The 14,734-nt window shown below is 37.0% G+C and overlaps 1 protein-coding gene across 2 annotated transcripts in view; it reads left to right on the forward strand.

Annotated features, from left to right (window-relative positions):
* LOC140242579 (adenylate kinase 9-like) overlaps positions 1 to 14,734 on the forward strand; it is a 50,856-nt gene that overhangs the window by 22,541 nt on the left and 13,581 nt on the right. For both annotated transcript variants that reach the window (XM_072322323.1, XM_072322324.1), the window contains exons 16-24: positions 2,645 to 2,715; positions 3,747 to 3,884; positions 6,076 to 6,150; positions 9,756 to 9,836; positions 10,615 to 10,857; positions 11,606 to 11,715; positions 12,268 to 12,480; positions 13,207 to 13,453; positions 14,134 to 14,177. In XM_072322323.1, the coding sequence (XP_072178424.1) occupies positions 2,645 to 2,715; positions 3,747 to 3,884; positions 6,076 to 6,150; positions 9,756 to 9,836; positions 10,615 to 10,857; positions 11,606 to 11,715; positions 12,268 to 12,480; positions 13,207 to 13,453; positions 14,134 to 14,177 (1,222 nt within the window). The remainder of the gene's footprint in view (positions 1 to 2,644; positions 2,716 to 3,746; positions 3,885 to 6,075; positions 6,151 to 9,755; positions 9,837 to 10,614; positions 10,858 to 11,605; positions 11,716 to 12,267; positions 12,481 to 13,206; positions 13,454 to 14,133; positions 14,178 to 14,734) is intronic.

Below are 14,734 nucleotides of genomic sequence, written 5' to 3' on the forward strand. Positions count from 1 at the left end.
ATACCAGTATATTAGTGTGATATTCACCTTTAAGAATGATAAAGAGCTCTCAAAACATGGCCACATGAATGCCTGCCTGAGAGCCAAATAAGAAATACATTTTTGAGAGGTTCATAAATTTATGGCATTCAGTTATTTTTTATCTACCATTATTCTAACTGTAGCATTGAGGGTTGTAATATTTGATTTGACACAAATAATATGTAATCATCTTGTTTGGCAATCTGGTTTATGGGATTCTGCATACTTGGAGTGATGGTAACAAAACACTGGGCATTGATGAACCATATAAAGCATTAGTAACACTTCAGTTGAACTGGCCAGTAGTGATAGAGTTTGATTTAGAACAGTTTTTAGGGAGATCATAGCAACACCAGCAGTAGTACTGAATTTAGAATCACCTATCATGTATTCATATACAGTACTGTATACTATTAGCTGTATTCTCATAAGTAGCATGATATCTTTAGAAGCTATTGTAGTTGGGTAGGTCTCAATTAGTGTATGAAATGTGTACATTTCATGTAGCAGTGACACCTGTCCTCTTTTTGTATAGAAGCATTTCCTACATACACTGTAGATAGGTAGCATAGTTTGCACACCAGAAGTTTGTTTGCCCATATCACAGTTCACATTACCATTTGTTCATTTCTGCTAGAGTATGTATGTAAGATTTCCACTGTAGAGTATGATCTTGTCATTTGTATTCATTTCTACTAATTGTCCCCGCCGAACAAGTTCGGCCAGGGGACTATGAAACGGGCTCCGTACGTGTGTGTGTCCGTCCGTGCGTCCGTGCGTCCGTGCGTCCGTGCGTCCGTGTGTCCGTCCGTGTGTGCGTCCGTGTGTGATCAAAATGTTCAAAATGCTACTCCTTCGCCATTTCTAACCCGATTTTGATTCTGTTTGCTTTATATGATAGCACTACATGGGAGCTTTGAAACTTCTATACAGAATTTCAATTGTGACCTTTGACCTTGACCTTTGACCTATATTGTACATTTTGCTTCAAAATGCTACTCCTTCGCCATTTCTAACCCGATTTTGATTCCGTTTGCTTTATATGATGGCACTAGGTGAGGGCTTCAAAACTTCTACACAGAATTTTGACCTTTGACTTCTTTGACCTTTGACCTTGATTTTTGACCTATATTGTACATTTTGCTACAAAATACTACTCCTTCGCCATTTGTAACCCGATTTCAATTCCGTTTGCTTTAAGTGATGGCACTAGGTGAGGGCTTCAAAACTTCTACACAGAATTTTGACCTTTGACTTCTTTGACCTTTGACCTTGATTTTTGACCTATATTGTACATTGCCTACAAAATGCTACTCCTTCGCCATTTCTAACCCGATTTCGATTCCGTTTGCTTTATGTGATGGCACTAGGTGAGGGCTTCAAAACTTCTACACAGAATTTTGACCTTTGACTTCTTTGACCTTTGACCTTGATTTTTGACCTATATTGTACATTTTGCTACAAAATGATACTCCTTTGCCATTTGTAACCCGATTTCAATTCCGTTTGCTTTGAGTGATGGCACTATGTGAGGGCTTCAAAACTTCTACACAGAATTTTGACCTTTGACTTCTTTGACCTTTGACCTTGATTTTTTTACCTATATTGTACATTGGCTACAAAATGCTACTCCTTCGCCATTTCTAACCCGATTTCGATTCCGTTTGCTTTATGTGATGGCACTAGGTGAGGGCTTCAAAACTTCTACATAGAATTTTGACCTTTGACTTCTTTGACCTTTGACCTTCATCTTTTTACCTATATTGTACATTTTGCTACTAAATGCTACTTCCGGCGGGGACATATATTACGCACCGCGTAATTTCTACTTTTCCTTGTTTACTACTGGTTCAATACTCAAAGGTACAATGAAAGCTTCTATTGGATGATTCCGTGAATACACCAAAAAGCAAAAAAATTCAGGCATTGTTGCCTAATGTCTTTCATTTGTTTCTGTCGTGTATGCTTCCATTCCTTAACCCGTTGAAGACGAGTCCCGAGCAAACCCGGGCAAGTGTCTATGGGAAATGCGTGTTGGAGCAAAATCAGTCCATCTCAATGGGTTAACCAGGAGAATTGAGATGAAATTGCATTGTTCATAACTGTATAAGATAGCAGCCATTTGTTCACTAATCATATTGACTATTGTTATTGAGCCGAGGGTACAGAGTAAATGGATTACACTGACATCCCATTTTGGTTGATTTGCTACAAATTGGCATGAACATGGTATTGTGTGTACTTGGGGCATTTACCTTCTGCATGAGATCCTTGTTGGTTCATACTTTTTTTGTGTGTTTGTGTATGCCTGTGTGGATTTTTGTGAGCATGTGTGTCTTCATGGTTTAAAAGGGATGGTATCTTGAAGGATGTAATTATACCTTTCAAAGTTGTACAACAAGTCTTATATACGGCGATTACATAATGCAATATTTGGCATCATGTTTGGTTTTTAAATCAGTGACAACTTAATTTTGGGTCGCACACCCTGTATATATTTTTCCTTCTGTGTGAAATTGAAAGTTATAAAATGATAATTTGTACTGCTATCAAAAAGCCTGTTCATGGTGTAGATTTTTAGAAAGATGAAAATTTGATAATTTTATTTTGTGCTTGCCTATAGGATTCAGGAAGAGAGAGAGCAAGAGGAGATGGCCAAGGCAGCAGCAGAAGCAGCTGGGGAAGAAGAGGATGGTAAGTGTTTGACATGCAAACATCAGCAAACCTTAGTTTTGAGTAATAAGACAGCAGGAGAATACCGAGTGAAAAACAATTATGTGGCCAATTAGACCAGCTTACCATATGTCACCAAATACTAGAAATTTAGCAAAAACTAGAAAGATGATCATGGGCAAACAATGGAGAGACAAGCAGAAAAAATGAATACATGACCTACAGGACAAACAAGTCTGAATAAACATCGCTAACTTTAGTTCTCCAGCAGTGACTGACACATAGGAGAGTGACAGATCTTGATGGCCGAAGTGTACCAGCCAGATGTGTTTATCGCCAGACTTCATATGACAGCATTGTCATATGGAACGAAGTGTCAGCAATAGACCTTGAGATATTCATACACATTCAAGGTTCTTGATTTTATTGCCAATATTTAACCTCAATTCTGACTTTTATCATAACTTTTACATGCTTATCTTGTAGAACATTTCAACAAGACAAGAAGCATTCATGCATAACTCGCAGATAACATTCTATCAGATACTACTTCAATGTAGACTATGCAATATAATACATGCATCTTTGTCATCACTAAGATGAGTATTCTAATCAATTCCAGCTTTATGTTATTTGGAACTTTGTGTGATTATCTAGTTATGCACACAGAGTGTATTCCATATGAGATAGTTAAATACTGAAATTGTAGTGCTAAATAGTATGTAAAAATGCTTCTTGTAGCTGTCCAGTGCAATGTAGCTCTGTGTGTATGAAGCTTTGCTTGAAATATAGATATAGCCCTTGTATTCTGCAGTTGTATGTATGCATATATTACTTGTAAACCACATGTCTGGTGGAAATATATTACACACTTCATTCATATTTAGTATTATTATTTCAAATGACCATCATGGTTGCCTGCATTCAACTGTTGTCAGTAAAGTCCGAAGGTGCATGTGTGTATGCCCAACCCTTGCTTTAAATGTACAATTACTCCACCATCCCCCCCCCCCCCAAACACACACACACACCTCCTTGTCCACTGTAAGCAGCTGGAGCGAAGCCTGAAGAGGAGAAAGGAGGGGAAGGAGAAGGAGCAGGGGAGCAGGAAGTGGAGCCAGAGGGAGAGCCAGAGGCTGGGGAAGGTGAAGGGGAAGGAAGAGGAGGGGGAGGAGAGGAAGAAGCTGAAGGTACAGCCATGGATTTAATCTTCATTCCATCATGGTTGCTGTGTTTGCAGTGTCACTTCCTGTCTTCACTTTGGGGAAGTCTGGTCTTTTCATGTTTGCTGGCAGTATTCCATGAATGTTACGCATGAGCAGAGGCTGCTAATGTAATGCTTATTCTGTTTTTTTTTTTTTCTTCTTTTTTTACTAACAACCTGTGATTATGCTGCGTTTACACCATGTCCCAGCAACCACAGCAATCATGTGTCAGGCCACCGTGGACAAAATAAGATGGATGTGAGACAATATTCGGGAATAGGATTGGCAAGTGTGTCAGGCCGTGATTGCGTCCATGCAGTGTCAGATTTTTAAACTGTCAAAAATTGTCCATGGCAGTCACAGCTCTGATGAGAAACCTAGAAGGACGTAGTAGAATGGGGTGAATGCAATAAAACATGACGGCACATAATAGGCTGCAACGAAACTTGGAGGTGGTCCATGGTGGGATGCGGAGGGAAATATGTGTAGTCTAGCCTTACCAGACACTGTGAGAATGGTGTCTTAACTTGTTCACTGGAGCGAGGACCGGAACAAACAAGACTAGGATACAGAGGGAAAAAATAAAATGGAGAACATCCCACCTACTCATGGAGCACTACATTTGAGCAAAGGGGCTGCTAGGAACATGGTGTAAACATAGCATTAGGCACACCGAGTCTTGTCAATGGATGAAGGTGAATGGATTCAGATATCTGTGCAAGTAACAAATTGAATTAGGATTGACAAAGGCAATCTTTTGTATACAGATCTTGAGAAAGTCTTCAGCTCTTGAAAAATGTAATAAAGGGTTAACATTTTTTTTGTTTTTTTTGTATGTGTGTGTTTGTGTGTCTTTCTTGTGTTAATATTTCCATCTAGTCTGTTTTATATTCAGTCACACGCGTGTTAGGTGATAATCGCATTTCATTTTCGTGATAAGTGAAATAGTAGATCAAAGATAAATTGCTTTGATTTGTGTACTAGAGTTTACAAAAGTACAGAAACATACATAAAGCAGTGTCTCGATTCTGTTTGTAAAATATGCACAAATTCATGAGATCATAAATTGCAGGGTCTTAAAGAATTGAAGACATGTAGGAAAAATGCATTACTGTATTATGAATCAATGAAATGTGTTTACATGGCTCATAGTTTTCTTTAAAAAGATATATGGGAAAATCTTTTATTTGTTTACATCTTGCATTCTTCATTCTTTAACAATAAAAAATGTGTTATAATATTCTAAGCAGCACTGGAAAAAAACTGACCATTTGAGATAAAATTGCAGCCCTAATTACTCTATAAGATTGCAATTGTATGTTGCTTTTTCACAGAATTACATTGACCACTGTGAACAAGTGATTTCAGCACAGGATTAATGTTAATTCCAAATATATTGAAAACTGTTCAAATCCATGCTCAAATCGTTGAAGTAATGATACAGACAGCTATGGTGTGTACATTGATGTGAAATACTTTCCATTATTTGTCAAGTAGATCGCCACTAAAATGCTTTAATATTTTAGTCTGTATCAAATGTTTTTTTCAGTGCTAGGGAATGAGTCCCAAATACATTTTGCATACATCATGTGACATTTTTTTTTTTTTTTTCATGTTCATGCCTTCTGTAATGATAGGGAGAGCAGTTTTAAAACTAACTCATTACAATATATACAAACAACCAGTTCTTCAAATAGCACTATCTCTCAAAGTCACAAGATGTTTGGTGTGGAGATAGAAGTACCAGACTGAGATCAAACCATTAACTTCAGTGAACCAACAGAAAACAGCTCTCTGCCGTCCTTTATCTACAGATTAGCACATGCATGCTATGCTTCAGTCATGTCCACATCTATTTCTGTACAGATTTGGTCACATTGTTTTGAAGTCCCAAAGTGTTGTGACATATGTTAAAAGTGATCATAATGCAACTAACAGAGGACTACCCATTGTTACATTTTATGGAAGTAATGGTGTTTTGGTTTTAATTACATGGTCTGTGGTATCATGATGCATGAGTGTCATCTAAATGTTGTGTCAAAGATTATTTTGTCATTAGCAGCCTTGGTGACTGGGGTTGTTTTAGAAAGGGAAAGTCATAAGAATCCAGCTTATGCACTATTGGTCCTTTATCATGATTAACTAACTTACTGAATATTCATGACTCTAACCCAAGCCGCTCCCATTACTGGTGAAGGGGTGGAGGATGAAGCTTCTGCAGGCGTATCAGATGGGCAACAAAAACCCAAAGGTAGAGCGCTACTAACAGGAGTGGTCTAGATGAGATAATTGTGTGTGAGGCTAGCTACATAGCAGTAGTTTAGTATCATGATTGATATACCTGGTAAAATGTGCTGTAGTGTTGAACAATTTTGTGACATTTTGAGATGAATGACCTTTGACGAGGAAAACCACCCAGCATTTTCTTATACAAACTGTACTTCAGAAAGCAGATTTGCTCAGTTTAGAGTGCTAAAGACTGCATGCAGAATGCACCATTTTAACCCTAACTAGGCCGGGCTATTTAGGTAGAGGATACGTCTGGGGGGGGGGGGCCTCCCAGGCCCCCCCTCCAGATCTCAGCCGTCGACCGCGCGATCACGACAAAAATTGGCACACACATTGCCTATGATGTAATCTAAAGTACCATGAAGTTAATTTTTTTTTAAATGATCATTTGTGCTAAATTATGCTAATTTATGCATAATAATGCATGAAATCAGACAATTTGGTATAAATCACTAAATAAAGCTCAAAACAGGCACATTTTTTGTGTAAATCTTCTTTTTAGTGTCCTTAGCAAATGTAAGAGAAAAAAATTGTGCAATCAGAAAAAATTTCTTGAGTATTTTATTGTTTTTTAAATTTCTTATGTATTTCTGTGTTTTTCGACTTTATGTTTTTCATTGTTTTTTCGATGAAATTTGTCCGCGACATTGTTCCGAACAAGAAAATATGTTATTTATTGATTTTACTCAATAAAACCCCAAAATAATCATGCTTTTATGAAATTTGCCTGTAAACACAGTTTGCATTGAAATTGTACACGAATTCACGTTTTTGAGCAATTTTTGGTCTGACATGCACATATATATTTATGCACAACTTCGGAACCGTGCACCCGGGCATCGCAAATTTGGTGTCAAAAGATGCGGGAGACTTGAAAGAAAAAAGTCATGAAACGTCGCGGCGATGGCTTTTCGCAATAGCGATGCATCGCGCGAAACGTCGAGGGGGGGGGGGGGCTTGGAGCCCCCCCCCCCCCCGGCCTAGTTAGGGTTAAGACCTTTTTTGTCTTGTACATTATACTGTAGAAGAGTGTGTCACAAGTTTCAGTAACTCTGCCTGAATGCTAAGGGAACAACATTTTTTTTTTTTTTTTTTTAATCTGAAAAGGATATTTTCACAATTTTATGCTATAGAATGGGAAATCATGTTTGGCCATTTGGGGAAAATGTATTTTTTGAAAGGAGTGTAGTGTTCATGTATTGAACTGTCAATCATGCAGTACAATTTACAGAAGAATTTCTTTTAAGTTTGATTATAAAGCAAAAAACTTAAGATTTCGTGACGAAGTAGATTTTATCACATGATAATTGTAGAATAATTTAGTTTGTCTCACATTTGCTGTGTTGCTCAGTACAGACTGCAGCTGTGTGTCAAATGCCTTGTATATATTTGATACTGGAAGAAAAATCTGAACAAAACAAAACAGAGTTTTACAACTACAGTACATTTGACCAGGATATTCTTAAAGGGATGGTATATTTTTGGTTTAGATGGGAATTCAGATTATAATACTTTGCGAGATAATTAGAAACTACTTGAAAACTACTTAAAAGTGGAAATTTTCTCATATTTCGTGCAACCAGAAACTAGCGTGAAAATAAAAGCATGTGAATATTTTTGCATGCTATATGTTCCATAAATTAATGTCCTGATTGTGTGGAATTAAAAACATGCAAAATCCGTCTTACCTGGCTGAGCTAAAAAAAAAAAAAAAAAAAAATGTATATATATATATATATATGTACATATATATACATATATATCTACCCTTACATTATATAAAATATTAAAAAGCATACAGATCTAATCATCCCGCAGAAGTTACAACCTGAATCCGCATCTCAATCAAAACTAGACCATCCCTTTCAGTTCATGGGTATGGTGCAGACTACCACTTAATAAGATGTGGTGCTGTACTGTGAAATAAGAGAACATTTTCTGTAATACTGTCATGTTGTATATCCACCTTCACACATTATCATCTGGTGATGGGAATATGTACGAAATAAAGCAATGAAGAAACATAACTGTGTTGTTCAAAGACATTGAAAATTCTCTGTTTTGCTGAAAGCTGTAGCTTGGCTAGTAATTTGGAACCATGAAAGTGTCCTTAGAGTCATAAAAACCGTACATTTCATTCATATCTTTGTACACAATATGATACAAAGTTAAAAATGTATGCCTTCAAAAGATTGAATTAACCAGTGTGCTTCGTTTCTCAGTCAGATTTTAATGCTAATTTTTCACACAAGTGTAACATAAGTTAATCGCTTTCTTCTGTAACTGTAATGTATCTGAGATTTAAAAATGAGTTTAGATTGCACAGGAAAGTATCAAAGAAATAGTGATTTTCTCAAGGAAGCATACTCCTCATCTTTCTTTTTTTTTCAGTAAAAAAAAGAAAAGACCTTTTGAAATGCTTGAATATTTTACAAATTGTTAGTTTGGGACACATACGTAGCTGCTGCTGCTACTAATGTACAATACAAGCATCATCATGTTTTGTTTTTGAAGTTCCGCTCCTGTTGCTAAAATTGATGGGCTCTCCCTCATGTACCCCATTGTGAAAATTAGTCTTAAAATGGCATTTCACTTAGAGTGACAAAGTGCTGTAAATGTGATTGTGCAATTTTCAGTCATGATGATAGTAAACAGCTTTTGCCTGTCAAACTCATTCCACACACAGTGTCAACTTACAAGGTCATTTTCATAGAGCATTGACGTTGATGTACGTACATGTAGTCAACCTTTGTCATGTCTGAGCTGTGTACACATTCATATGAATAGCCCTTCATGATTTTTTTTCCTTTTCATTTTCTGTCATTAGTTTCATTCCATAGATCTAAATAGATCTAATATTACTCCAGTAGAAATATCGCAGGAATTCATAATTCATTTTCTTGGTGCACAAGTGTGTGTAGTGAAGTGCTAGTATGTACTGTCAGCTTATATGACCTTGTCCACTGTCAAAATGAATGTAGAGTGCACAAATTATAAAGTAGCATTGAGTAGTGTATAGATGTTCTGTTTGGAGCACCAGTTACAGGTATATGTACAATATACGCATACTAATATGATATCAATTTTGCTTTTTCCATTCATGTGTGATCCATTTTTCCATTTTCTTACTCTACTTCAAATACATTTCTGTGTGTCTTTCCATATCTTTGTATCTAAACCACTGATGTATTGGACGTGTATTGGATATCTCATGAAATATGAAATGCCCCTTTGATACTTTAACATGTACACATGTTACATCAATATCAACATTCTCCTAACAAAATATGACATGTCCATGTTAAAATGATCTTACAACACATGTACTGTAACAAACATTCATTGTTGCTTGGGTGCTTCCCTTTTAATCTCGCTCTTTAAACTCCCCCTGTTGTCCTCCAATCATAAACCCGATATATCTTCTTTCATACATCTGTTGGCTGTATGCTGCATAACATTCATCACTCATCTCATTGACCCCACTACCATACCTGACATAACCCGCCCCACCTGACCCCATCCCATCCCATCCCATCCCATCCCATTCCATCCCCATTCCATCTCTAGAAGATGCAGTAACTGAGGGTGGAAAAGCTGAATCAGAACCAGCAACTATTGCTGATTCCACCAGCACTACCAAAGATGAAGGTATATAGTGCAAACAGATGTAGCCAAATTGGTGACTGTCCAGTCTGGCCCATGCAAGGAGATTCTCTTCACCCTACACATTTCATTTTGTGATGTGAAATGTGTCTTATTTTAGGGTTTCATCTTTACTGTTTGTGTGTGTGTTTCATTTCACAAGAAAGCACATTTCATATGACAGGCAGCTATGTCTGTCTTTTATTCATGCCTTTATTTCATGTCAAATGTCAAATATATTATTCATTCCCAAAATTTATATAGTGCTTCTGCATACATGATATGTGTTAGCCAAGACAAAGAATCATAATTAAGTAAAGCATCTTTAGATCCTGTGGTGCAGTAATATAAAGTTAATGAAAATTTCTTTCTGCAATGAAATGAATGAAAATTTCTTTTGTGACTTGTAAGATGATGACTTTCAAGTTTCAAGAGAGCCATTCTAGCTTGAGGTATCTGAAAAGTAATTGATATGCTTTAAGTTAGAGGAAGGAGAAGGACCTATTCTTCACTTATATGTTTGTTAAGAGGATGTTTAGCATGACTATTCATATATATTTTCTTTTTCAATCTCTCCATTCTGTGTCCTGTCAAATGTGTCTTTTTGTCATCTATGTACTGTGTGTCTCTCTCATGATGTCTTGGACAACTCTCTGTCATGTCCCATCCTTTCTCCTGAAAACAAACAAACATGTGTCATTGTCTTTATGCTGCATACATACATCCCCCTTCTCTCTATCTCTGCGTCTGTCCCATGTGTGTCTGTGATGTGTCACCCTTGTAGAGAAGACAGAGGAGGAGGAGGAAGAGGAGGAGCCTGCCCCTCCTCCAGCGGTGGTGGAGGACCCGTTGCCTCCCGATGGTCCGGAGACCAGTAAGTTCAAAGACCAGCGGAATGAGTTTGAAAGGGAATGGCCATCCATCCAGGCTTTGCTGACTGGTACCATCAACATTGAACCCATCCAGGTAGACATTGAAAATCGGTCCATGGAAGACATCCTGAAGGAAGCACACACAATGGTTGAACGTGAGTCTGTTATTTCCTCTTCATTTTAATTGAAGTCCTTTTTAAAAAAATTTCATTCATTTTTTTTTGTTTGATTCTTGATTTTCATAGTTCTTGGGGTGATTGATCATTTCTGTATGCTGGCCCATTCCTATGGAATAGACTTCCACAAAACATTCGTAATCTGTCCTCTCTAAGTGAGTTTAAGAGCTCACTTAAAACCTGGTTATTTAGACAAGCTTTTTTGTAAACATTTCCTTTATTTCTTTTCTCATACCTCTTTTTCACTGGTATTTTCTATCTGCCTCTCTTTCTTGTGCCATGAGCATCTATTCATGATGGATACCGGCGCATTACAAGTGTTCATATTATTATTATTATTATTTTTCTGCATAGTCATTTTTAAAGATTTTTATGAAAATTTTGTCTTCCAAATATTATGATATGAACATCCTAAACCTTTTATACAGCTTTATGTTAAGTATTTTGTATTTCTGTTATGTTCTACCGGTATACCTGTAGATATTGGGCCTACATAGCTGCTTATCTCATTACCATTAGGTGTGCATTCCTTCTTTTGACCTGTGAGCTGCAAAGGGAAGAAATGCTGAAATGCAAAGCATGTTTCTGTGTAATTTAGTGAAAAGTCAAATTAATTTGCGAGGCATTATTATATATTTATATTATATTATTATCCATTATGATATATGATGTATGTGTGTTGTGAATGGAAAAAAAAAAAAATGTGATGTCCATTGGTGTTGATCAGAGCCCTACAGCTACCGGCCCTGGGAGTACAGCAGTATTGACATGGATGAAGAAGATGAAGATGCAGCAGCTGAGGCTGAGGAGGAAGGAGATGAGATGGAGGAGGAAGAGGTAAATTAACTAATTCAGTCTCAAACTTGTCTGCCTCCTTTCTTTTTAATAGCACATAATGATCATGCTAACCATGACTGAGTGTGATATGTTTCCTTTTTAGAAACATGCAAGCAGGCGTCAAACCGGGTCACTGTTAGATAAACCGTATGTGTGCACATTATGGATTATAATTCAACATTGCATGATCTTGTACAATAGGAAGAATCCAGCAAAGAAAGGATTGTTCTTCAATACTGCCATCACCTTAGTAATTGAAAATGGAGGAAGACTGCAATATACATACCTCTAATATTGCAGTAAAATAGTTGTCCTTTCACTCTCCTCAGTTTTCTTTCTGCTTGTTTTTTTTTCAACAGTTAGTGATGAATAATTATATTAATAATGGTATTACCCTGAGAAATGCAATCAGAGGTTTAGGTTATGATATTGATTTTAAATTGATGATATGAAATGAATGCATTATCATTCAGACAAAATAATCAGGTTATGCTTGTTGTTACACATATCTGTCAAAATTAATCATATCGCATGACTTCTATGTATATGCAGGATGAAGAAGTGGCAAAGAACAAGAAAAAGCAGTTTGGAGATACCAAACACTTCTGTCCAGTAGCCTTCAAAGATAACTTTGTGCTGTGGCCTGGCAACCCAGAGATTGGTGCCAAGTACAGGGAAAAGGTCTACTACTGCTCTACCACTGAGGCCCGAGAGAAGTTCATTGCTGATCCAGCTGTGTATGTGGCCAAGGGAAAGCCTTTCTATGTAAGTAGAGGAGTGTGTCATAAAGCCATGATGCCTTTTGTGTGTTTCATGCAGACAGCATCCTATGCACTGTTACAATCTGAGAGTGAATCATGAATTGCTCGGTATGTTGCATGGTACTGCTGTCATTGATAAGGTCACACATGTGTCAGTGTTTTGTTGGGTCTTGTGTGAAGGTTTTGTTTCAATATTATTGTCACATGCAATTTTGGTCAGTTACTTCAGTGACATTCAGAGCTCATGGTCTTTTTTTCAAGTGAGCCTTTTTTTTTTTTTTTCCAAAATCAGTTTCCACAAGTTTGATAAAAATCATGTGACACAAGTGTCGAATAAGGGCTGGTAATTGCAAACACTGCCAAGTATATGGCTAAGTAATACTGTACAGTCAAAGAAAAGAAGACAGAGCACACCCCCTCCCCCAAAGAAGTAAGAAAAGATACCATGTTTATATATGTACCACTCTCTTTTCTTGCAGAAAAGAAAGTCTAATGGAAGTAAAATGTATCACTTTATTACCACACACAAAATATTACAAACTATATTGCAAGTAATCATGATTCAAAGGTATAGTGTCTGTTGCTTGAAAAATGAAAACAAAATAAAAAAATCTTGTCATCTACCAAACAGAAGAATTAAGGTGCTCAAGTCAAGTATATGTCTCTTAGTGCAAGATGCAGTGATCTTATTGACCGTCTGGTAACATTCTTCTGTTCTTCTATCCCCCAGCCCCCACCTGTCAGACTGGTGATGCTGGGCCCCAAGGGGGCAGGGAAGTCCCTCCATGCTCGCTACCTCTCTGAGAAGCTGGGCCTGTTCCATATCAGCTTCAAGGACCGTCTGCAGGAACTGATCATCAAGAAGACCAAGAAGAAGATTGGTCCTGAGTTTGAGGAGGAGGAGGAGGAACCAGAGAGTGAGCCTGAAGATGAGACACCAAAGGAGGCAGCCAAGGAGGCCAATGAAGCAGACCCTGGTAAGTCTAATGCTGGTATAGTGCACCTCGGTTATAAAGAACACAGTTGTAATGAAAATCCTCTTTAAAATTAATTCAAAATTCAGGTTCCAAAATTATCTACTCATTTTGATATACTTTACTGTTCAGCTATAACAAAATTTTGATATGACAAACAAAAATGCCAATCCCAAGGGATACGTTTTAACAGGAGTTGCTGTAGTAATCTTGATATGGGGCTCTCAAGTGATGTTACAGTGTGCTTGATCAAAGATTTGTCAACAGTGCTTGAAAAATGTTATCCATGGTATCCACCGTGGCATCTTATAGAATATATGTAACACTCGATGTAATTGATCAGGTAAAGAGAGTGAGTGCTAATTACTGAAATGTCCGTCATGTAAAAAGCAAACTGAAAAGTGATGATTAAAGTCAGTTACATGCTTGAGTCTGATTGTGACTAATGTGTGAAATCCATAGTAGCAGAAAGCTCTAAGAAAAGCAATGTGGTGGTTTGGTTTTAAGTTTTATTTTGAAATCACCATTTGCAACAAATGCTAAATGACAGAATATGAGTTTATTGTACATAGTGCAATGTAACAGATAATAAAGTTTTGATGACATCAATGCTAGTATAATTGCAGATAATTTCCACAGTGATTCTTTTATGTTCACTTGCTATTCATGTGTTACCTCTGCAGAGAAAGGTGCAGCAGAGCAAGCAGAAGAAGGCAATGAAGAAGGGGTAAGTCGCCTACCAGGTTTCTTCTCCAGACAGTATGAATGTAAAACGACAACATAGATTTTGTTTGTATACTATTTGGTATCAGATGGAGGGAATATCACATACACATGCTGTATCCATGAAGATTAGCTTTTTTGTACAATGCATGATCCCATTGACCACTTATAGATATTATGAACATTAAATTCTATAACCCTTGGAAACTCTGTCTTCAGCAGCTCATTCCCCAATAGCCCAAGAAGCATTCTGAGACATTGTGCTTGTAATAAATTGTTTTCTTAGGTTTTAAAAAAAAGTGTGCTTAGACATGTTGTACACTTGACACTTGTCATTAAACATCGTGTTAAGTTGATACAGCATAGGCTATTGATAATGCAGAATTCTGCTGAACATTTGAATTGATTGTATTCTAAATGAGTTTGAATATGCTGGCACTAAGACTGTTCAAGTAAATTTGCAGGAAAGAAAATGATAAACTGAGCACTGTAACATACATAAATGTGCAATAATTTTTAGAAGTTTTGTTGCTGACAGATGTTATTGCTAGAAGGTAAAGT

The sequence above is a fragment of the Diadema setosum genome, chromosome 19 (assembly GCF_964275005.1).
Source record: "Diadema setosum chromosome 19, eeDiaSeto1, whole genome shotgun sequence".
Taxonomy (NCBI): Eukaryota; Metazoa; Echinodermata; class Echinoidea; order Diadematoida; family Diadematidae; genus Diadema; species Diadema setosum.